This window comes from Octopus bimaculoides, chromosome Z (assembly GCF_046866305.1).
Source record: "Octopus bimaculoides isolate indiv1 chromosome Z, ASM4686630v1, whole genome shotgun sequence".
Lineage (NCBI taxonomy): Eukaryota > Metazoa > Mollusca > Cephalopoda > Octopoda > Octopodidae > Octopus > Octopus bimaculoides.
This window is the reverse complement of record NC_142944.1, coordinates 21,194,678-21,218,470: the sequence shown is the minus strand read 5'-3', so window position 1 is coordinate 21,218,470 and position 23,793 is coordinate 21,194,678. Positions and strand designations below refer to the sequence as shown.

The following is a 23,793-nucleotide window of genomic DNA, read 5'->3' as shown; positions in this document are numbered from 1 at the left end:
TGTGGGAAGAATGTTCTATTGAGGGTTTTGGATATCTGTGTATTTGTTGCAGCAGTGTTGTTCTGCATGTGGGAGTAGTACTCCACATAAGGTCTAGGATGTTTGTGCATGTGTGTGTTGCAGTTTTGCTGTTCCAAATGTGAGAGAAGCACTCCATTGTGAGTCTAGGACAATGGTTACCAATCAGGGTCCATATGCCACCCCCACTCCCAGGAGGGGGAGGGGGTTTCATATAAGATATTTTGTTAATATTTATGCGCAATAAAATTGCGTATATTTCTACAATACACAAAATATTAACTTAGAAACAGCGCTGTGGATGTGCCAACACACATGAGCTTGAGACAAGGTCGCCCTTCTCATGAGGAATTCCAGAAGGAGCTTTGTGAGACCACTGCAGAGATTCTTCTGGATAAAGAAGAAAGTTTCAGTAACCATTGGCAAACTGATTATAGCAGAGACTCGATCAATTCCTAGTGATATCTGAAGAAGGAATTTTTATATTCCGAAATATTATTATGTCAGACTATGGATAATTAAATCATAATAGTTATTATAGTCCACTCTGCATTGTTGTGCCATTCAAGACATGTTATATTTCACAAACAAAATATTAAAATTTTAATATAATTCCTAATAATATTTAATTATAAAAATACAGTAAGATACTTTTTCTATATATACAGTGACCGACTATAGAGTTCCAGTAGAGTAAAATAGAAATCAAAGGGTCCATAGGAACCTACGTCTAATAATGGCTTCTGATTTAAACAAAAGGCCATCAATGTTGAGAAAATGTGGGTGTTTACTCAATAACACATACCTCAGAGCTTGACTAGTATTTCATTAACTCTGAAAGGATGAAAAGTAAAGTTTATATTGGTGGGATTTGAACTTGGAATGTTTCTTTCCCTGCTTTCACAGATTCCCATGACTCTCTGTCACCATCCAATTCCATCCATTATTATGAATTTGAATTGGGAGCTTGAGTCATCGTGAATCTGATTACACAACCCTAGACACCACCCCTATGGGTGCATTGCAGTTACTCTCTCTTGATAGAGGCTGGTAATCCTGACCGTTGATCTTCTAACATTCCTCTGCTCAGCATCAATCTAAGAAGCACCATTGGCTCAGTGGGACTCTTCTGCTACCTCTTCACAATCCACCATGCTGCACTCCATGACTTCATCATACCCCTGGCTGGGTGGCTGAATGGGTGCTATACCTTGCCAAAGAGCAACCCATAAATATGCAGGACATGATCGTCATTCAGAATATAAAGAGCTGAAACACTGCAAGACATTTTCCTAAAGCTCTAATGATACTGTCAAGTCAATGAAATCTAAAGATACAATGAAATAATTACTAAAACTGTATAGGGTAAACTATTGATTATATCAAATACCATCAATAATTTCAGGCCAACCAAAGCCTTGTGAGAAGCCTATTGTATATGTGTGTGCATGTCTTCGTTCCCTTACCACTTGACAACTGCTGTTAGTTTGTTTATGTCCCCGTAACCTAGCAGTTTGACAAAAGGGACTGATAGAATAAGTACTAAACTTAAAATAAAAGTCCTGGGGTTGATCTGTTCAACTACAAAAACCCTTCAAAACAGTACCCCAGTATGGCTAAAACAAATAAAAGATAAGATAGATTTTGTGCCATGAGGAGAGCTAAGTTCTGGTATTTCAGATGGTGCTCTTTTTCAAAGAAACTAGAGAGCTTAGTCCCTCCTCATAACACAGAAAATTTATCCCATTTTACAAGTCAAAACAATTAAATGCCCTTTCTTCGTGTGTGTGTGTGTGCACATGTATATATATATCAATATATATATATATATATATATATATATATATATATATATATATATGCAGGCACACACACATATATACATAAACATGACACCAAAATAAGCCTTCCACACACACAACATTTAAAAAGAATGATGAAAATCATTGTTACCTGTATCATTCTCCATAATTGGAGAATTAACAGCATGCAAGGACTTGCGTGCTTGCTTTTCCAATGAAGCCTGTTGCTTGGCTAGTTGCTCCACCATCTCCTCTAGCTTAAGTCTCTGCTCGTGTTCATTCTGTAGTAATTTTTGCCATCGCTTGCCAAGGTTTTGGGCAAGCTTCAAGTACTGAGAACAAGCCTGCAAAAATACCAAAATGAAATTTAATTTAAAAGCTGCAAACAGAAACTGAACCTTAAAATAAATCTTATATTCTTGTAAATCAGCAACTTTAAAAAGGAGAAAAAAAAAATAAAAGAGGCACCCCTTCTCAAAACTAAACATTGTTGAGATTTAAACTTGAAAGAATTAATATTGGAAATTATGCTTGAGATATGCTTTTTTCTTCAAGGGTTCACAGAGTCTACACAAAACAGCATTTCATTACAAATCTAAGCCTTTTGCTATCTCATTGTTGTGACCTTGCATACAGAGGCCTGCTATCACATCCATAAAACATGTACTCTTTAAATATATTCTGTTTTAATTATTGCTGCTATTATTATTATTATTATTCAGTAGTCACGTGCTTTCACTGCTCTTGTTTTCATTGCATTGAAAGTGCTTTAAGTAGGACGTGTGCGGTGCTAAGAAGTGCTATTTTCTGTGTATTATATATATTCATAAGTTCTGGTGCTTTGGTTAAGTATTTGTCTGAAGGTTTATTATTATTATTATTAGAAAAACAATAACATAAATTGATGAAGATAGGGAAAGCAATGCTATGAAATTGCCTCTCTTCACAGTGTATATAAAATTTAACCCCCCCCCCCAAAACATCAATTATAATGCAGATGCTTTCTTGATCAAATGAACTACTTTCTCAAACATTTATGGTGAAAGCGGCTGAGTATTCTACAGACGTGTGTATTTAATGTATCTCTCAGAGTGAATCAGTGTGACACAATATGTGAGAAGGGACATTTGAATTAAAAGGTACAAGACCATCCAACAGGCTTCCACAGTTTTCATTGACCCACTTTCACTGTCACAAGGGTTTGCTGTAGTGGTGGAGGTTGCAGTGGGCCCAAAGGTATGATTAATGAACAACAATTTCCCAAGATACCACCCAGTGGGATTGGTCCCAGGACCTCATGATTTTAAAGCAAATGTCTGAGTTACTCAACAATGCTTACACCATAGTTGAAATATATACATACATTACATGGTGTGCACATGTGTGTATACACACATCCTGGAGGTAACAAGTAGCCTGATCAATTACTGCTGAAATTTAATGGATGGTTTAATTAATGTAGGAGGAGATGGGAGCAGAACAAAAGTTGTTGTTGGTCAGATGGCAAAAACTGCAATATTTTGGTGATGTTTTTAAGGCCCAGAAACTCCGTGCTCACATATTCAGGGGTCGGGCCACTGAAGATGGAGAAATGACACCAAGAAGCGGATGGAGAGGACCCTGGTAGAATGTGTGGCTGCAGATTCAGATAGAGAACCATTGTAGTTGAGCCTGAGGTCCTAGACATTGAACCCCTAATAACAGGCAGATCTCATTCATGTATGCAAAACAGGTGAAAAACATATTTGTTGCCTGAACTGTATATTGAAAGAAAATGTCACTGTATTTTGTGCAAGACTTATATATATAAATAAGTTGTCCAAACAATAATATAATGAATGAAATATAAAGTGCAGATGTGGCTGTGTGGTTAAAAAACTAGCTCAACAATGTGGTTTCAGGTTCAGTCCCACTGTGCAGCACCATGGACAAATGTCTTCTGCTCTAGCTCAGAGCTGGCCAAAACCTTGTGAGTGGATTTGGTGGACAGAAACTGAAAGAAGCTTGTTGCATGGTACGTAACCATGTATTGACATAATATGATGGTTGTAAATAAGCATCACCCTCATACAAATGGTGATATTTATTTCCAGTCAACCACTGTAAAAACAGGTTTAGCCAAGGGAAAAAAACATCTTAATTGGAAACAGGTAAAGGTTGCCAACAGGAAGTGCATCTGGCTTTAGAAAATCTGCCACAACAAATTCCATCTGACCCATGCAAACATGAAAAAGTGGACGTTAGAATGATGATGATGACTGCAATGACCTTATCCAACACAACAAATATATAGAACTATATACAAGCAAACAGCTGGTTGTAATCACCTTGATGTTTTGTAAAGAGAAACAAAATAATTCAGCTGATATTTCTACATAATGTGACTGTGTTTTAAATTGTAAACAAGTTTATAGTGTAAATATGGTTAATGAAAGAAATAGCATGGACAAAATCAGTTTTATATATAATTACTCATAGTTTATATGTGTATTTATCATTCTTGGCAAAAATAGTTTCAACTTTCTAATAAGCAGGAGCAAATCATCAACGAAAGCAAAATTAATTTATTAATAAAAATCAAAAACCCATACTTGGTTTTGTTAGAACTTTAAAAAAATATATCCAAGTCTAATGGCTTCAATGCATCATAGTTCAACAAGTGCAGATGTAGCTGTGTGGTTAGAAGTTTGCTTCTCAACCACACGGTTTTGGGTTAAGTCCCATTGCATAGCACCTTGGACAAATGTCTTCTATCCATCCTCAGACTAACCAAAGTCTTGTGGATTTGGTAGGCAGAAACTGAAAGGCCATTGTATACATGTGTGTGTGTGTGTGTGTGTGTGTGTGTGTGTGTGCATACGTGCTTGTGTGTAAGAGAGTGACTGCCCCCTTGTCTTGACATCACACAAAAGTGTCACTGTTGTACAAGTGGTGTACTTTGTTTCCAATCATCCGTGAAAACATGTCTGGTGATGGTTGGAAACTGCTGAAGGTTGGCAACAGGAAGGGCATCTGGCCATAGAAAATCTGCTTCAACAACTTCATGCATCCTATGTGAACATGCAAAAGTGGGCACTAAAACGATGATTATATACACACAGACACACACACACAGATTCAATCAACTATTAGTGCCACTGACTGAATTGTTAATTCGATATATATTTCAGCTAGTTTCTTTTTATTTTATATCTTGCAGGGATAATAAAGTTCCCTATGAACAAAATTTGTCTGCCTGTCTGAATATCTATCTGCCTATATATATATATATATATATATATGCATTATAATTATCAAGTGAAATTATTAGTTCATAGCAAACAAGTTGTTTGTCAGAATGCTTGAGACAGTGGTGAATAAGATGTTACTAACTGTGATAAACATCATTATCAAGAGATAATTATGACAGAGTTTAATTTATTCCATTCCATTTTCTATGTCACTTTGTTGGGTTTCTATTAGTGATGTTCATGCATCTGCCAATCCCATAAAAGAACCATTTCTTAACATATACCAAGTACTGCTTTATTATCTTAACAGAAGGAGGTAGTTTATGCTTAGTTTTCAGAGCATTTACCTAAAAGATTTAAAGCATCCATGAAGTAGTTCAACTGGTTTTAGGTGGAGAGATTAGATTAATAAGTGAACTGAGATTATAGATTTTTGAGGGTTTTTTTTTTCTCTTTTTTTTTATATTGGATTATGGATTAAAATTAACACTTTAGATTCCATTATACAGTTTATATTTGGGGGAAACAGCTCAAGAAATGTTATGATGAATCATTTCAAATATCACCTCTGGAAACATGGGTGCTTCGTTCAACATACTTAAACAAACCTTATTTGGGGACCTTTTGAGCAGCATGGGCGACTCAATCTGAAAAAAGAATTCTAAGTGGGCCCCACCTGCATGTTCATGCACAATTTATCTTGATACGAGATCACCATGTCATGCACACATGGTTGTGATTCATGTGCCTGGTGTACCCTTATCAGATATGTAGTTATGATGGGTATATTGATCCACATGTATTTGCACCCCAGTGTCACTTTGATGGCATGCACTGCTCTTTCACTCAATAATGATAATAATGCTTTTTAATTTTGGCCCAAGGCCAGCGATTTTGAGGGGAAGGAAAGCCGATTGCCTCAACCCCCCACCCCCCAAATGGTCAACTGAGACAAATTTTGCTTGACCCCCACAAATATCACGAAAGGTACAGCCGACTTCGCCGGTATTTGAACTCTGAAAGTAAAGAGCCGGAAGAAATGCCACAAAGCATTTTGTACGGCATGCTAACGATTCTGCCAGCTCACCGCCTTACTAAGGGTTTCAAATTTTGGTACAAAGCCAGCAATTGGAGAGTGGGAGGGGTAAGTCGATTACATTGAGCCCACTGCTTGACTGGTACTTTATTTTATTGATCCCGAAAGGATCAAAGGCAAAGTTGAATAATAATAATAATAATAATAACAATAATAATAATGTCGATAGATATGACAGGTTAGCTTGGGAGGTTAAGCAGTTGTGGTCAATGAAAAAGGTACCAATAATTGTCGGAGCCCTGGGAACAGTGAGCAAAAATCTTGAGAAGTACGTGGAACAAATAGGGGCTGCAATAAGGGTGGAGCACTTGCAGACAACAGCACTGCTTGGAACCGCTCGAATACTCCGGAAGGTGCTCGGAAAATAAGGGATGTTACCATAGTTTACTGGTAGTGAACAGCTGGCACCGTAGTACATCTCCAGCGTTAGAAGCTGTACAAAGACAATAAATAGTAATAATAACCTACTAAATGCATAAGGCCTCAAAGAAGACCAAATTTTCAGTAGAAACTGAAAACGCTAACAAGTAGTTGTCATGAATTATTTTACAACAGCAACCAGCTGATTGAAATTAAGACAAGTACTAATTGTAGTAGTAATAGTAGCAATAAAAAAGAAAAAGGTTGTATGAACATAGGAGTAAGGCGGCGGCGGCGGCGGCAGTGGTCACGGTTGTACAAGGTGTGTTGGCAAAGCAACTAAACTAGTCAGCTAGTCTGTCTCTCTTTCGGAGTCGAAATATGTTATTCAACTTTTGAACTACATATCTTAATGATTTGCAAACACACGTACACAGCCATCAATGAATAAATAATTAATAACTACGGATTAATTCGTTCTCATATCAATAGAGTGGTCCACTGGAGATAGAAGAAAAGCACAGATGGTGTGCGTGTCAGATACGTTCGTCCGGCCGCAACCACAGTAACTCACTCGCCGCTCTCCTTTGTAGAACAAATTCACTTAGAAAGAAAGAAAGAAAAAAAAACGACCCCCCCCCCACTATCTGCGACATTGTAGAAGTAAAGATAAAAATATATAATAAGGATCTAACATTATGGCATAAACAATTATCAAGACATGTCAAATCTAGATACTAAACTAAATGCCAAAAAAACGTGTTTTTACTCAGTAATTCTTCCGGCGGTGTATGTGAGGTAACACGCACTAATTCACTGCTGGTGTCAAAATAGAACTCTACAAAAGAAAGCCATGGTGGTGGTAGTGGTAATGAGGTGGTGTTATTGAATTATTAGAAATATTTTAAACTAGTTTCATGTCAAAACATTAATTCTTGGCATTAACATCCCCGAATAGTAATGAATAACGAAACAGTAATTTGAAACTACCACGAGTTGTGATAACGGCCGCTAGTTTTCGGCGACCCGGGATTGCAAACCGAATTCAATTCCACAGCTGGAACTGTATCTATCACCTGTAATTGCCAATGTTCTTAGCAGGGCACGAACATCACAACGTCATACAAACACTCCTCGATAAGACCAGGGAGAACAAGTGAGCGTGTGTACACATATACAAGAGGAATATTGGAATAGCTATCACAATTAAACCGAACACCTAGATTTTGTAATTTAAAATGTATTACATAAAAATTATTCAAATAGAATATTGTGACAACGGCAACGGAAATATAATAATCTAAAAGCAAGGAATGGAAAAATAAAAGCCCGTATTTCTTATGTCCATACATATGTCTTTGACACAATACTAACCAATGACCTAAACTAGCCAATAAACATGCAACACAATAATGATGATGATAATTGTTCATTTTGAAAGACAGAACATTAAAAGAGAGACAAGGGTAGAATTCAGAACACAGGCAGATTAACTTTCTAGCAACTTCTCCAAAATAACATCTGACAATCTGATTTATGGAGCTAAATATAAAATCTTTGGTAGTAGAATAATAGAAAATAATATACAAAATATATAGCAGGTGGTTTGTAGAGAAAACAAGCCATTTGTGTCAAACTCTCTCTCCCCGCCACACACACACACAAAATCAAATCATTCATATATCTTCACCATAAATTATGTACTTTAATCAAAATGTTTTTAATAACAACACTGGGGAATGTTCGAATGTATATATGCATATATGTGTTGTTAATTATGTGGCTTTAAATTTGTTTATTACGGTGTCTAATTAGACGGAAAGGTCCCTAATTACGACAAGCCTTTGTACAATCGTTGGATAATAAAACGTACACTATTAATACGAAACTACTTTCTGAGATATCAATGACATACTAAATAATAGTAGTGCGAAAAACATAAATGTCCGTCCCGAGAGTATATATATATATATATATGTGTGTGTGTGTGTGTGTGTGTGTGTGTGTGTGTGTGTGTGTGTAAATACGTGGAATTTGTTTTTACTGTGTGTATATATATATATGCATACATAAACATTCATACATAATTACGTAGCTATATGTAAGTTGTGAGCAAACTTCACAAAGATGGTAAGATAAAGTTGTAGTTTTCGTTAAAAAGCTGACATGATAAATAAAAAAAAAATTCAAGATTTGAAAATAGGACCCCCCCCCCCCACAAAAAAAACAGAAAGGAAGAAAAGCTAAAATATCTCTGCTGTACAATCTGTATCTATCATAGACACGCTGGCATGGGACGTGTGTGTATAAGGTGTATGTGTACAAGAGGCAGTCTCGTTGTGAAATATATATATATCTTAAAATGTGGAAGAGTGGTTTATGAATAACGATGACGGGACGTGATAAGGGGTCAGCAATTAAATAATAATAAAGGATGGGATCATAGGGAGCTCGAGGCGGGCGAGAGTTACTGTAATATGCGTGTGTGTGTGTGTGTGTGTGTGTGCCACAAGTACAACAAAATGCCAACTCACGTTTATCTGCCTCTCTAAAAGACATTCACCTGCCGCACAACTGAACGAATGTGACAAGCTGCAGTGGTAGTACTACAAGTAATAGTAGTAGTGATGGTGGCAATCGTGGTAGTAGTAGTAGTAGTAGTAGCAGCAGCAGCAATTACTACTGCCGCTAGTAGCTAAGGCTGCCTGGCTGACTGCCGGTCCACAGCCGCCAACTAGGCTTTTTTTTCTTCTTTTTCCCCTCTCAGCTGAGAGCACTGTTGCTATAATATATTAGGATAAGATGAACATCAGCAGCACCGTACCAGCTACTTCTTCTAACGACTACGATGACGACGAAAACTGACTACAGCAACGATTACAACATCAACAGCGCCGACAAGAAAACGGTGAAAATTATACAACAAAGGGAGAAAAAGTAAATAAATGACAGAAAAAAAAAAGAGAAACGAAAAGAAACCTACATTAAACAGAAATGGATAGACAAGGGTGGATATACCTATTCTTGAGTATGATGGTGAGGCGGGGGATAACAAGGTGAAAAGAATGGATGTGTGCGCGTGGCGTGTGTGCACAGATGTGTGTGTGTGTGTGAGAGAGAGAGAGAGAGAGAGAGAGCTAGGAAGAACTTAGCATGAATAAGTCAGCAGTTGACTGGTTGCACGGTCAGGTGGCGAGCAAGCATGTGTAAAGTAGTGGGAAGGAGGGCAAAATTAACAATGAAGTATCGGTCACAACAGCAAGGGTAAGAGAAATAGCGTGTGTTTAAAGTCACAAGCATGTGTGTATATGATTACACACACTCACACATACACACGCACGCACGCATATATAATGTCGACTTTAAACCGGGCGAATTAGAGCATTAATACTATTAATAATAGATTTATTTGCCACAGGGGTTACGTATTGGTAGCAATTTCAATACAACAAACAGATAATAGCCAACAGTACTCCTCCTCACCAATAAGGCACCAGGAAGATAATAATAATAATAAAAATGAGATGACACAATCGAAATAGTACAAATGTTGACTTGTTGACAGCTAAATACATTCTGACTTCGGCTTCACACTACATGTGAGTGTAATATATATATATACACACACACACACAGACACACACACACACACACATATATATATATATATATATATATATAAATATATATAAAGAAAGCTAACTTTCTGCTTTCCTGCTCTATACCCTACCACATAATAACCGTAACAGGTATCTTTTTTTTCTACAACTGTCTGTGCTATATTACATTTAACCTACATAGACGTGACATTCAAAATAACGCTGACTTTTTCTTTCTTATTCTGAGAGAGACCGAGAGAGAGAGACCACGGGAGAGAGAGAGACCACGAGAGAGAGAGAGAGAGACCACGGGAGAGAGAGAAAGAGAGATAAAGTGAGAGATACAGAAATTATGCCAACAAGAATCCCAGTAGATTTTCTCTTCCTTTTTTTTTTTTTTTTGCGGTTTTAATAAGTGATATAGTAAGTTCTGCAGAAAAAAGTTTTGTCATAGAGCAAACCAGTTTTACGGCTCAGGGGGTGAAAAAAAAAAGTCAGAAAATAGTAATAATAAAATATGTATTACCAACTAAGTTTGTAAGTCGTCGCCACCACCACCATTACATGTCAGTTTGATCCAACAGACTTAGAACGATCACAGATGTTCCAGCTGTTACCAGCTGTTACCAGCTTGTCATTTAATTTCAAACATTGTTTCTCGTGTCTTGAACTATTATACATCATCAAATGTATCTTCTCTCTCTCTTTCTCTCTCTCTCTCTCTCTCTCTCTCTCTCTCTCTCTCTCTCTCTCTCTCTCTCTCTCTCTCTCTATATATATATATATATATATATATATATATATATATATAGGTGTGACTGTGATAAGAAGCTTGCTTCCCAACCACATGGTTTCAGGGTCAGTCCCACTGTATGACACCTTGGGCAAGTGTCTTCACTTATATCCTCAGGCCGACCAAAATCTTGTGAGTGAATTTGACAGGCAGAAACTAAAAGAAGCCCGTCGTGTTTATATATATATATATGTGTGTGTGTCTTTGTGTCTGTATTTGTCCTCCTACCATCGCTTGACAACCGATGCTGGTGTGTTTACGTCTCCGTAACTTAGTGGTTCAGCAAAAGAGGCCGATAGAATAAGTACTAAGCTTACAAAGAATAAGTCCTGGGGTCGATTTCTTCAGCTGAAACCCTTTAAGGCAGTGCTCCAGTATGGTTGCAGTCAAAATGACTGAAATGTGTAAAAGTATATATATATATATAGATGCAGCACAGAATTTTGTCAGTGAACAGGTCGCGGTCTCAAAGCGACGAAAATATTTTGGCGAATTAAATTTAAATGTTGAAGTAAATCTAACGGATTTTGTGTGTTATTTTAAATGGCTTATAAACACCTTCCACGCTGCAATTGTTTTCGTTCCAGCACACGATCTCAGATCAGGTCACTTGCTATGCAAGTGCATCTCCGTAATATATATATATCGTCGTCGTTTAACGTCCACTTTCCATGCTAGCATGGGTGGACGATTTGACTGAGGACTGGTGAAACCAGATGGCAACACCAGGCTCCAATCTAATTTGGCAGAGTTTCTACAGCTGGATGCCCTTCCTAACGCCAACCACTCAGAGTGTGTAGTGGGTGCTTTTACGAAGGCCAGTCAGGCGGTACTGGCAACGGCCACGCTTGAAATGGTGTATTTTATGTGCCACCCGCACAAGAGCCAGTCCAGGGGCACTGGCAACGATCTCGCTCAAAAGTTCTTACACATGCCGCGGGCATGTGTATATATATATAAGATTGTGTGCATAAAGACAATAAGATGTGATTTTTTTTTAGGGAGATTGGGTTGAACTTTCTAACCCGTCAAATAAACAATGTGGAAGTTCTCTCCTTTAAGTCATAGAGCCCTTGACAGTGTCTCTTGCTCTATTATCTGGTGGTTTCTAAAGAAGTTTGGAATAGACAACACTAACAAAATGAAAAAAAAGTAAGAAAGATGAGAGGCCAAATAGTCAAAACAGGAGAAATCTTGAGTCTGCAAAAGTATTTAATAATTTTTCTATGTGTCACAATAGTCTCAACAATTGCTTAATATCAGCTACAAAAAAAAAAAAGAAAAAAAAAACTTTCAGAAAAAATAAAAAGATTATAATTTAAACCTATAAATTTCAAAATGATAAAGTGTATTTTTAACATTGGATGAGAGACAGAATACCATGTTTCACTACATGCCATTCTTAGAGACAAAGGGAAGGGGAAAAAACCCACATACACATACAAAAAAAAAAAAAAGCCGCCACCACCACCACCACCGCTGCTGCCGCATTAAAAAAAAACCCTGAAATTAACAGAGGCAGGATTAGAACATGAGGCATGACAAAAACCAAGCATTTCAGGAAGGAGTGTGTTTAGCTGATTAAACTGTTCAGTGGGGTACTTCACTGACACACCCAGGCCCACAAATGATATTGTCGTTTTAACACTCCCACTAATATAAAAGCTATTTGTCAAAAATGACAAAGTTGCTCCCGCCAATTAGTCTTTTCCATTTTTGCTAAATTTAGTCAGAGAGGAAGAACAGTGACTGTAACCTTTACAATCTCTCCTAAACTGGAGATGCTAGTATTTAGCCACAGGTCAACCCTTATCAGATAAAACCTGTGATCAAAGGCATTCTAGCCGTGACCATCCTGTCTTTTTTAACGAATTCAGAAGTTATCTGGAGTGGCTTTTCCAAAAGAGAGTGAAATTTGACTGCTGTTTCCAACAAGGCAAGTGACCAGACAGTGGTTCCTTCATTGGTTTTTCTGCAACAGTTTGATTACTGCAGGAAAAAACGGTAGAAAGTGATCTCCAGAGATCTTTATACAAATTGCCACCAGTAAGATTATCTTTCTCAAAAGAATGGCAGTGGACCCATTTTTCACACACTGGGCTTCTGTAACTATCCCACATTGTTACTTCTAATTTTTTTTTTCTTTTTTCTATATACATTCACAAAATCAGTGGTGCAAGAATTTGGAGGATATTTTTACCATATCTGGACTTACTACATATTTAAAGCATACTCCATACTGATACTTCTTACAATAAATTAACATCACATTTTGATTTTTATTTGCTACACAAAAAAACAAATGCTAAAATAATCCAAAGTCATCATACTCTTTATTTCATTTTATATCTCTATATCTTATGCTACTTTATTATTTTTCGAGACACATATATATATATATTTCAAATTTATAGAAAACAAAAGATGAAGACAGGTAAAGAAACAACAAGCAGGTGTATTAAACGCTCGGGAAGAATGGAAAAGTCTTTGACATTTTGGATCTAGGCTCTTCAACAGAAAGGATTGAGAGAGAAAAAATGTGTAGGGATTAAAGGTCCAATCATTTAATCATTCAATGTCCACTTTTCTGTGCTTGCATCCATCAGATGGAGATTTTGATTTTTTTTTTATTGAAGCAGATTTTCCAAAACCAGATGTCCTTCTCATTACCAATCTTCATCTGTTTCTAAGCAAGGTAATATTTCCCTGTAACCAGATATCTTCTCACAGAATATTGGAAATGTGTGCGTATGTATGTGTGTATACACACACACACAAGCTTCTTTCAGCTTCAAATCCACTCACATGCTGGAAAAGCCTTTGACAGAGACTCTCACTCTATATCTGGTTGTTTCTAGACAAGTCTTGAACAGACAAATGGCTTGTTAGAGCTGTGCAAGCCATGTTGAAGGGTGCTGTCAGTAAAGTCAGCCATGAGTACAACTATGAAGGGCTCAATTCTCAATCCTCCAGGCTGTAAGAGAGGAATTTAAGATTGGCTGCCTGCGGGAACTACTATATGATGATGACCTCATTCTTTTAGCAAAGTCTGAAGCAGAATTGGAATAGAAATTCCAGATATAGAAGCAAAACCTAGAATCAAAGTTAACCTAGCAAAGACCAAAGTTGTAGTTAGCAAGAAAGCGGTAAAACTCTCTTTCTACCAGGTAAATGACACTGCTCAATATATAGAAAAAGTGCTGGAAAGAATTCCATTTGATGCACACAGTGCAAGCTATGGACACATAGGAGGCACAGCAGAATGACAACAGAGAAAGTAGTCTTTGTACATAGCAGATGAGCAGAAATAATAAGCACCAAGAATACACAAGAAATAGATTTCCTTAAATGCTTAGGAGGATCCTTAGGGGTTGTACATAGTTTCTGCAACCTAGATGAGCAAATTAGCAAGTGGAAGAGGATGTTCAGAAAATATTCTTTAGCACTCTCATGAACTCCTTGTTCACTCACCCTGTTGAATCCTCTGTACAATTCCATTTCCATTCACCTCCTTAAACCCTAAGGGTATGCCCTGGCACATTTGCACCCCCACCATCTTCTCTCCCCAAATGAGCTAGCCATGTATCTCCTCTTCAGCAAGGCACTTGTTTCCGTTCTCTTATCTTAGTTTAACTTCTCATCACCTGGCACAAAGTGACCTCCTTCATTACAATTTCTCCTCTCAGTTGAGGCGGGGGTCTTGTCTTGTAAGTTTACTTTGTGACCCTCACTGGTGCTGGTGTCACACAAAAAAACAAAAGCACCCAGTACACACTGTAAAATGGTTGGCATTAGGAAGGGTATCCAGATGTAGAAACTATGCTACAGTTGACAGTAGAACACAGTACAGCTTGGTGCAGTCCTCTGACTTGTCTAACTCCCGTCAAAACAGCCAACCCAAACCAGCATAGAAAATAGACATTAAACGATGATGATATGTACACACATATACATATACATTTATGTGATGTGTGTGTGTGTGGATGCAGTGGAGAGGAGTTGTCTTTTTGTCTTGACATTGTATGCTAAATATAAACAAGTATCACCATCATACAAGAAGTGTATAAAATCTGTATACCACTTCAAACAATACACACACGCACACAACGGTCTAAAGTCATTTAGTTAAAGGTGAAACAATGATGGGATAGATATATTTATCATTAGGTATAAATGTATATGCATTTACGACATGTAATTATAGAATAAATATTGAAAGTATTTTTATAGCAGTATTATTATACAGTGAAGGTGCATGGCTTAATGGTTAGGGTAAAGTTGATTTAATGGTTAGGGTAAAGTTGATTTAATGGTTAGGGTAAGGTCGTGAGGTCAATTCCCAGTGGTTTGTTGTATCCTTGAGCAAGACACTTTATTTCACATTGCTCCAGCCCACTCAGCTGGCAAATATAAATAGTATCTGTAATTCAAAGGGCCAGCCTTGTCACATTCTGTGTCACACTGAATCTCCCTGAGAACTACATTAAGGGTACGCGTATCTGTGGAGTACTCAGCCACTTGCATGTTAATTTCACAAGCAGGCTGTTCCATTGATTGGATCAACAGGGACTCTTGTAGTGTTATTACATGCACAGACATATCACAATATATAGAGCTATGTAGGTATGTACAAACAAACCCCCATAAGATTACCGTGTTGAATTAAATTCCTTTTGAAGCTTTATGCTCATAATTCCAAATGAATGGATATAAAGAGAAAAAAGCATTAAAATATGAGTAGAACTGTGGGTTTCATAAGTGCTCCACTCAGCATGAATGGGTACACAAAGGCACGGGTGTGGCTTTATTGTAAAAAGCTTGCTACTCAATCACATGGTTCTGGGTTCAGTCCTGCTGTGTGGTTGGTCCCTTGGGCAAGTAAGTGTCTTCTACTATAGCCTAGGGCCAACCAAAGCCTTGTGAGTGGATCTGGTAAATGGAAACTCTGTGTGCATGCGTGTGTGTCTTTGTGTCTGTGTTTGTCCTCCATCACTGCTTGACAACTGGGGTTGGTGTGTTTACGTCCCCATATCTTAGCAGTTTAGCAAAAGTGACTGATAGAATAAGTACCAGGTTTTAAAAAAACCAAAAAAAAAAACAAGCAATAAGCACAGGGATCGAATCATTCAATTAAAAATTCTTCAAGGTGGTGCCCCAGCAATGCTGAACTCTAATGACTGAAACAAGTACAAAGATAAAAATAAAAGAAAAAGATTCATGAGAATGGCAAGTGAGAGTGTATGTTTGGATAAATATATGTATGTATATACACATGTACATACATTGGGGTAGAATAAGTGTGTGTGTGTGTGTGTATGGCTTAATGACTTGAAAAGCAACAGGGTAAAGTGGCGGTCATGATATCATATGTCTAAAATTAAGTCTGTAAAGTGACAGTTTTTGGTATCCTGCTGATTTAAGGAAGTGAACTGGTTTCTTTGAAGTGGAACACTAACAGACACAAGAGACAGGTAATTGTTAAAGGTTATATGCTTTCATGACATTCTTACCTCTAAATGTTCTTTTTTATTTTCCTAAAATTCCAAGTAAGTTAACGATGAATATGTGGTCTCTTTATCTTTATCCTTGCTTTATTTTCCCCTTAATTTGTTTCTTGTTTTTTTTTTTTTTCTCATTTGTATCTCTTTGTATTTCCTTATTCCTCTTTGTCAGAGGAATTCTAAAAATAGTATTTGGTGTGGGTGTAAAATGCTGAGAAGCTAAAGACAATACAGGGATCTATTTTAAAACGGGGGGGGGGGGGGGGGGGGGGGCACAGTTTTCATTAATGTTTTACGTAGTGTTTTTGGTACTGAAAGACTTTCAAACTTCGTATACTTATCTATTTTGTGTTATAGAACAGAAAAATATTTTTGTATTCGAATCTATTTCATGTAAAAAATTGTCTTATTTCGATAATTTCAACCAATCACTGACAAGTATTCAGTTGTTTACATTTACTCCTTTGGCTGATTAAGCGGTGTAAAGCATATTTAATCTCCATAGCTTCGTTTTATTTGCTTTTTTCATTTTCTTTTTTTTCTTCGTTTTATTTGCTTTTTTCTTTTTAAATTTGCTGTTTTACCCTAACCCTAACCCTACGGTTAGGGTTAGGGTTAGCCTATAATATAAAGGTTTATTAGCTACTGCCAATATGCTTCAGCCATTTTTTGACAAGGAAGTAATAATTTTATCACCGATAGAATTGTTTCAGAATCGTTTGTTTATGTAGTCGGCACTTAATGTATATCGGCTGAATGGACGTCAGTGATTGGTTGAAATTACAGAAATACGACAACTTTAACATGGAATAACTTAAGGATTTCTTTTTTTTTTGAGAAGACTAAGAGAAAAAGATGTTTTATATGACACATTCTACCAGTGTTCCAAGTTTCAAAGTGTTTCGTTAAGAAAATACTGTGGCCCCCGTTTTAAAATAGATCCCAATACAGTACAGCCATACTTTGACTTTGGGGGGAGGGAGGGCAAACACCACACACACACACAGTTTCCATCTATCAAATCCACTCACAAGGCTTTGGTTGGCTCAAGGCTATAGTAGAAGACACTTACCTGCCTAAGGAACCACGCAGTGGGACTGAACCCAGAACTATGTGATTGGGAAGCAAGCTTTTTGCAACAGCCACACCTGTGTGTAACTATTCATGCTAAGTGGAACACTTATGAGACCTACAGTTCAACTATGGACAATACAGTACAGCCATGCTTTGACTGTGACCACCTGAGGATGTGCATGTATACAGCTAATGATGGTGTAGTGAAACAATTGTAGTGATTTGTAATAAAGTCTGTTCAATTCACCTTGTATTAAAATTTGTTTACACACACACACACACACACAAATACATACATATATATATATGTATATAAATAAATAAATATATATATATATATATATATATATATATATATATATATATGCATACATACATACATACATTCAGACACACACAGTTACTATATATCTATTTTCTCGTGCTTGCTAATACAGTTACACACACATAGACTGGGTTGATTGAAACATAATGTTGCTGCTAATGATGATGATAATGGTGATGACATTATTGGTGGTAGTGATCATAAGAATCTTGATTATCAGTATCCTAGAACAAGGTACTGATAGGCTAAACCGAATAAAATTCTGAAATACACCCTTAGTCCAATGCAGACACATCTGCACGTTCTACGTATCATGCAATAAGGTGAAATTCAATCAGATTGTGTACATGGTGGGTTTGAGGTCAAATGTTATATAACGTTTTTCTTACATTTTTTTTTCTTTTTCTTTTTGCTTTATGTTTTGGTCTAGAGGAAATGAGGGAAGGGAGGTGACTGTGGCCCACTGAGACATGTTCAAAAAGCAATTTGAGACATGGATTGCAATTATTTTTTTGTCAAACATAAAAATGATAGTGCAATAATACATTTAGTTGCTAAACTAAACGTAAAGCTTGTGGGAATTTTTTTTCTTTCTTTCTCTCTCTCTCTCTATCCTCCCACTATACTTCATAGTTTTATCATTAAATTCTGAAAACAGTGTTAGCAAACACGTACCTCAAATAGCCTTCAAGGACCAGAGCGGTGCTGAGCAGCAATTGCTACACTATATAACGTAATAAATGACCTATGACAAGCAGATGAAGGTTTACAGAGTTTTCTGTACTGACGCTTTCACTCCAGTATAGCTATGTACATGAGCATTCCATCACCACATTATTGATACCATAGTAACAATTATTTGTACTTTATCAATTATTAACAAGTCTGCTGTACTTTATTAATTAATAATAAAGACATTATCATTGACATTGTTGGAGTTGTTAGCAAGTCTGGTCAACAATAATAAAAGTGCTGGTTTCTATATACTATCCAAAGTTCATTGCCTTATTTTATTAAGTTCAAATTCCTTAAGTACCAAAACACAGACACAATAATATACTTCGAGAAAACACAAACGCCACAAACCCACTACTTATTAACACTCCACTTATGAAACTGCAAAACTCGCCCGGGTGCTTCAATGTAGCTAATCACCATGTTAGAAATAGCAGCTCAATCCCTCTCGAGTTGCATGCTACCCTCTTAAGTAATAAGTACACATTAGATAATGCAGTCCAATATATCAAAGATATCATTGGTCAGAGTTGGAAATCATTTGATCACAAGCCTGTCGAATCATGGCTGTTGTTGTTGTGAAGGCACATGGCTCAGTGGTTAGAGCGTTGAGCTTACGATCATGAGGTTGTGAGTTCAATTCCCAGACCGGGCTGTGTGTTGTGTTCTTGAGCAAGACACTTTATTTCACATTGCTCCAGTTCACTCAGCTGTAGAAATGAGTTGTATCAGCCTTTGCCCTTCCCTTGGATAACATCAGTGGTGCGGTATACATGGGTGACTACTGGTCATCCATAAATGACATTGCCTGAACTTGTGCCTCGGACGGTAACTTTTCTAGGTGCAATCCCATGGTCATTCATGACCGAAGGGGGTCTCCTCTGTTGTTGTTGAGCGAGAGAGCAGTGCATGCCATGAAAGTGACACTGGGGTAAAATATACAAAGCCCAATATACCCATCATGACTACCCATCTGATAAGGGTAAACCAGGCACATGTATCACAATCATATGTGCGTGACATGGTGATCTCATATCAAGATAAACAGCACATGACCTTGCAAGTGGGGGCCCAGTTAGAAGTTTCTTCAGGTCGAGTAGCTCATCCTGCCCAAAAGGTCCCTGAAAAAGGGTTGTTTAAGGATGTTGAACGAAACACCCGAAGAATTCTTCTCAACACATGACTATGATGCTTCCTCACTACTTCTGCTTGTGATCAGAGATGCACATATCATTATTATCATCATCATCATCCTATTGACTCAAGGTCAGAAGCAGAGAGAGAGAGAGAGAGAGAGAGAGAGAGAGAGACAGAGAGAGGGAGGGAGGAAGATAGGGAGATAAAGGGATGGAGGCAGTATGGATAATAATGAAATCAATTTCAGAACATGACTGACCAGTATTGATATTTCTGATCACAGATTGAGGGAAGGCCAAACTAGAGCTTGAAACAACTTCAACTCCTAATATTACTCATGACAATGATGATGATGATGATGATGATGATGAAAGCAACATCAACGACTATCATTGTAGCCACTGCCACTGACACCACCAGTCATTTATTGGTTTAGCAACAGATGTTGAGTCGCATAAACGAAACAGAAGGGAATCAATGACAGGAATATGTAACAATATTTTACATCTACAAAAGTTAAAAATTTATTCGTAAAATTCCATCCTAAAATACTGTTCACTTTAGATAAAAGAAGCTTACAAGGTGAAGAACTTTCCACAAGTGTGATACAGAGAACTTTCCACGTGAATAACGGAAAACTTACTGTGGCAGTTAAGATATTGTTGCAAATTTTGTTCGCGGCTGAGTGGTTAAGAAGCTCACTTTGAAATCATTTAGATTTTGGGATTCAGTCCCACAGTGTGGGACTATAACCTGAAGTGAAGGTGCATGGCTTAGTGGTTAGAGCATCGGCGGGCTCACAATCATGAGGTAGTGAGTTTGATTCCTGAACCAGGCTGTATGTTATGCTCTTCTGCAAGACTCTTTGTTTCACTTTGCTCCAGTTCACTCAGCTGTAGAAATGAGCTGTGATGTCACTGGTGCCAAGCTGTATCAGCCTTTGCCTTTTTCTTGGATAACATTGATGGTATGGAGAGTAGGAGGAAGATATGCATGGGTGACTGCTGGCCTTCAATAAACAATCTTGCCAGGACTTGTGCATCAGAGGGGAACTTTCTGAATGCAATGACCGAAAGGGGCCTTTACTTTTTTACTATAACCCTGGACCAACCAATACCTCCTGAGTGAATTTGGAAACTGTCTGGAAGCAATGTGTGTGTGTGTGTGTGTGTGAGTGAGAGAGAGAGAGAGTATGTGTGCATGTGTTCTCCCACCCACCATTTGACAACCAGTGTTGGTTTGTTTATATTCCCCATAACTTAATGGTTCAGCAAAAGAGACTAATACAAAAGTACCAGACCTAATAATAGGTTAGTGGAGGTCAATTGGTACAACTTAAACCCTTCAAGTTGTAGTTGTCCCATCATGGCCACAGTCCAATGACTGAAACTATCAAAGGATAAGTGGACAATGAACATAGTCCTAAAGCTGGAAAGTGTTTGATTATGCCTTTGCATTTTATGACCAACTTGCTTTTGCTTAACCCTAGGCTCGGTTTTGATTAAGCAAACCTATGATCAAATATGCTCCAGGCACAGTCAGCCAGCTTCTTTTTTCAGAGCATATCCATATTTTTTTAATAAGAGATCAGAGTTTGATTTGAGATTTGGCTGTTATTTCTAGCAGGTGAAGTGACTACGTACAGGTTGCCTCCTCTTCCTTTTTAGTGTTAACCGCACAACTGTGAAATAATGGAATTCGTTTTGATATCTCTTAACAGCTAGACGAACTAAAGCCAGAAGAGTTATGGGCCTTGCTCAGACCTATAAGCAGTTTCTCTCTCCCTCTCCCTCTCTCATTTAATTATAAAAGAAAGCAATGTCCATGAGTCTTTACAAGGACCTTATGGCTAGCAAGAGGGGAAAGAAAGTTATTCTCCAACCAGATACTTAACCAGAATGCTTCTATCAGAGTGGACTCCACTAAAAATACCTAAAGTGCTTTTGTTGGTGATGTTAAACTAGGTGAACGATTACGTTTGCTACTGGATTGGTACTTGACCTCAGCAGCATTTGAACTCAGAATGCCAAGTGCCAGAAACAAGCTGGGTAGCACACAAGGCATGCTACCCAGTTTTCCAACAGCTCACCAGTTTGATGCCTTCACTAAACAAGTACCAGTAATACTTTAGTATTAATTAAAATGTCTATACGCACTCCTCACTCATATATATATATATAAACCATGTGTCCATAAAAAAAAAGGTAATGAATTAAAATCACTACTAATTGGTTTCATTACTGTCTGTTGTACTAAATGAAAACTAAAGCACTGTATTAGCTAACCAAAAGCCTTTTCTTAAAATAAATCTTGTGTATTACATGTATGTCTCTATAGTCACACATACACATATGAGCTTATGTGTATGTGTGACATTTTCATGCACTGTCTCCAAACACATCTATCTGTCTGTCTGTCTACCTTTCCATCAATCTGTCTGTCTACCTTTCCATCAATCAGTCTGTCTATCTATCCATCCGTCTGTCAGTCTATGTTTCTATCTACCTACCTACCTACACATCCATCCATCCATCCATCTATATCTATCTATCTATTTATCTACACACACACACACAGCCTCTACCACAGGCTCATACCTTCTCTTGGCTATACATTGCAATGAAAAAGCTCTTTCTCTTCATTCTTCTCTTATTACTACTCCTACCATCTCTCTCTCTCTCTCTCCACCTTTCCCCCTCCTCTTTATTTCCTTCTTCTCCAGAACTGAATTCCCCCTGGAATGTCTTCTTTACAAGCACTTACCTGCAACATTTCAAACAGAGGATTAATTACATTAACACTAATTTACCCCAATGAGACCTGCTAAAGGCTATGAGGGCCACCTCTCCTCCTCTTCTTCCTCCACCTACTCCTCCTGTCATTCATAATAAATTACAGGAAAAAATAAAAAAGAGGGAAAAGAAACTTGTCTTCTACAATTCAAAACGAAGCCATGCAAAACAGTGCCATTTTCACAGTGGGACTCTTTGTAACACACACACACATATACATATACACACACATACATATATACACACTACATCATTATTTCAGAAGGAGTACACCATCTCTCAACATGATGTAAAATGTGATTAAAAGGGTTAGCATCAGAAAGGACATTTTAGCTGTAAAACACTACTTTGAAAAGTCACATCCAGTTTATGTCTGCATAGGAAAGCAGATTCGTTCCGTTTTACATCTATTTTCCTCAGCCAGCATGGGCCAGATGGATACTTATTAGAGTCAGAGTTTAAAAGAAGTATGTTCTACATGTTATCAACACTTACCAGTTTTTCAAGTAAAGGATTTCAATTTTTCAATTTTATTTCACTAAACTTCAAATGCACAGAACTATAGAACATATTGGTTCCAAATTTTGGCACAAGGCCACCAATTTCAGGAGAGGGGAAAAGCCGATTACATTGGCACCCAATACTCAACTGGTACTTACTTATCAACCTCAAGAGGATGAAAGGCAAAAATCAACCTCAGCAGAATTTGAACTCAGAAAGTGAAGACGGACAAAATGCCACAATGCATTTTGCCCAGTCTGCTAACGATTCTGCCAGCTTACCACCTCAGAGCTATAGAACATATTAACCACAAGAAATATAAACACATCCATTACTGCTTTTTTTTTATGTGTTTCATTTGTTCATACAATCACATGCAGAGAAAGTGGAAATGGCATATTCACTTGAACATACATACAAACACAATTATATATGTATTACACACACACACACACACTCCTGAAGTCATTGGGTAATCCAAGGCAATTGTAAAAAAACACTTGCTCAAGGTGTCATAGTCAAAGTGAAATAGGAACCATGTGGTCCTTAACAACTAAACAGCCATGCCTGTGCCTATCTTTTATCTTTTACTTATTTCAGTCATTACACTGTAGCCATGCTGGGGCCCTGCCTTGAACAATTTTTTTTAGTCGAGTGAATTCACCCCATTACTTATCTTTTTTGAGGTTTTTTTTTAGGCCTGGTACTTATTCTATCAGTATCTTTTGTTGAACCACTATGTCACAGGGACATAAACACACCAACACCGGTTGTCAAGCAGTGATGAGGGACAAACACACACACACATACATGCACATGCATGTATGCAC

The 23,793-nt window shown here is 37.5% G+C and overlaps 1 protein-coding gene across 5 annotated transcripts in view; it reads right to left on the bottom strand.

Moving 5' to 3' along the window:
- Window positions 1–23,793, bottom strand: part of LOC106875634 (oxysterol-binding protein 1) — a 208,765-nt gene that overhangs the window by 45,359 nt on the left and 139,613 nt on the right. For all 5 annotated transcript variants that reach the window (XM_089364962.1, XM_089364963.1, XM_089364964.1 and 2 more), the window contains one exon: window positions 1,972–2,164. In XM_089364962.1, coding sequence (XP_089221088.1) covers window positions 1,972–2,164 — 193 coding nt within the window. The remainder of the gene's footprint in view (window positions 1–1,971; window positions 2,165–23,793) is intronic.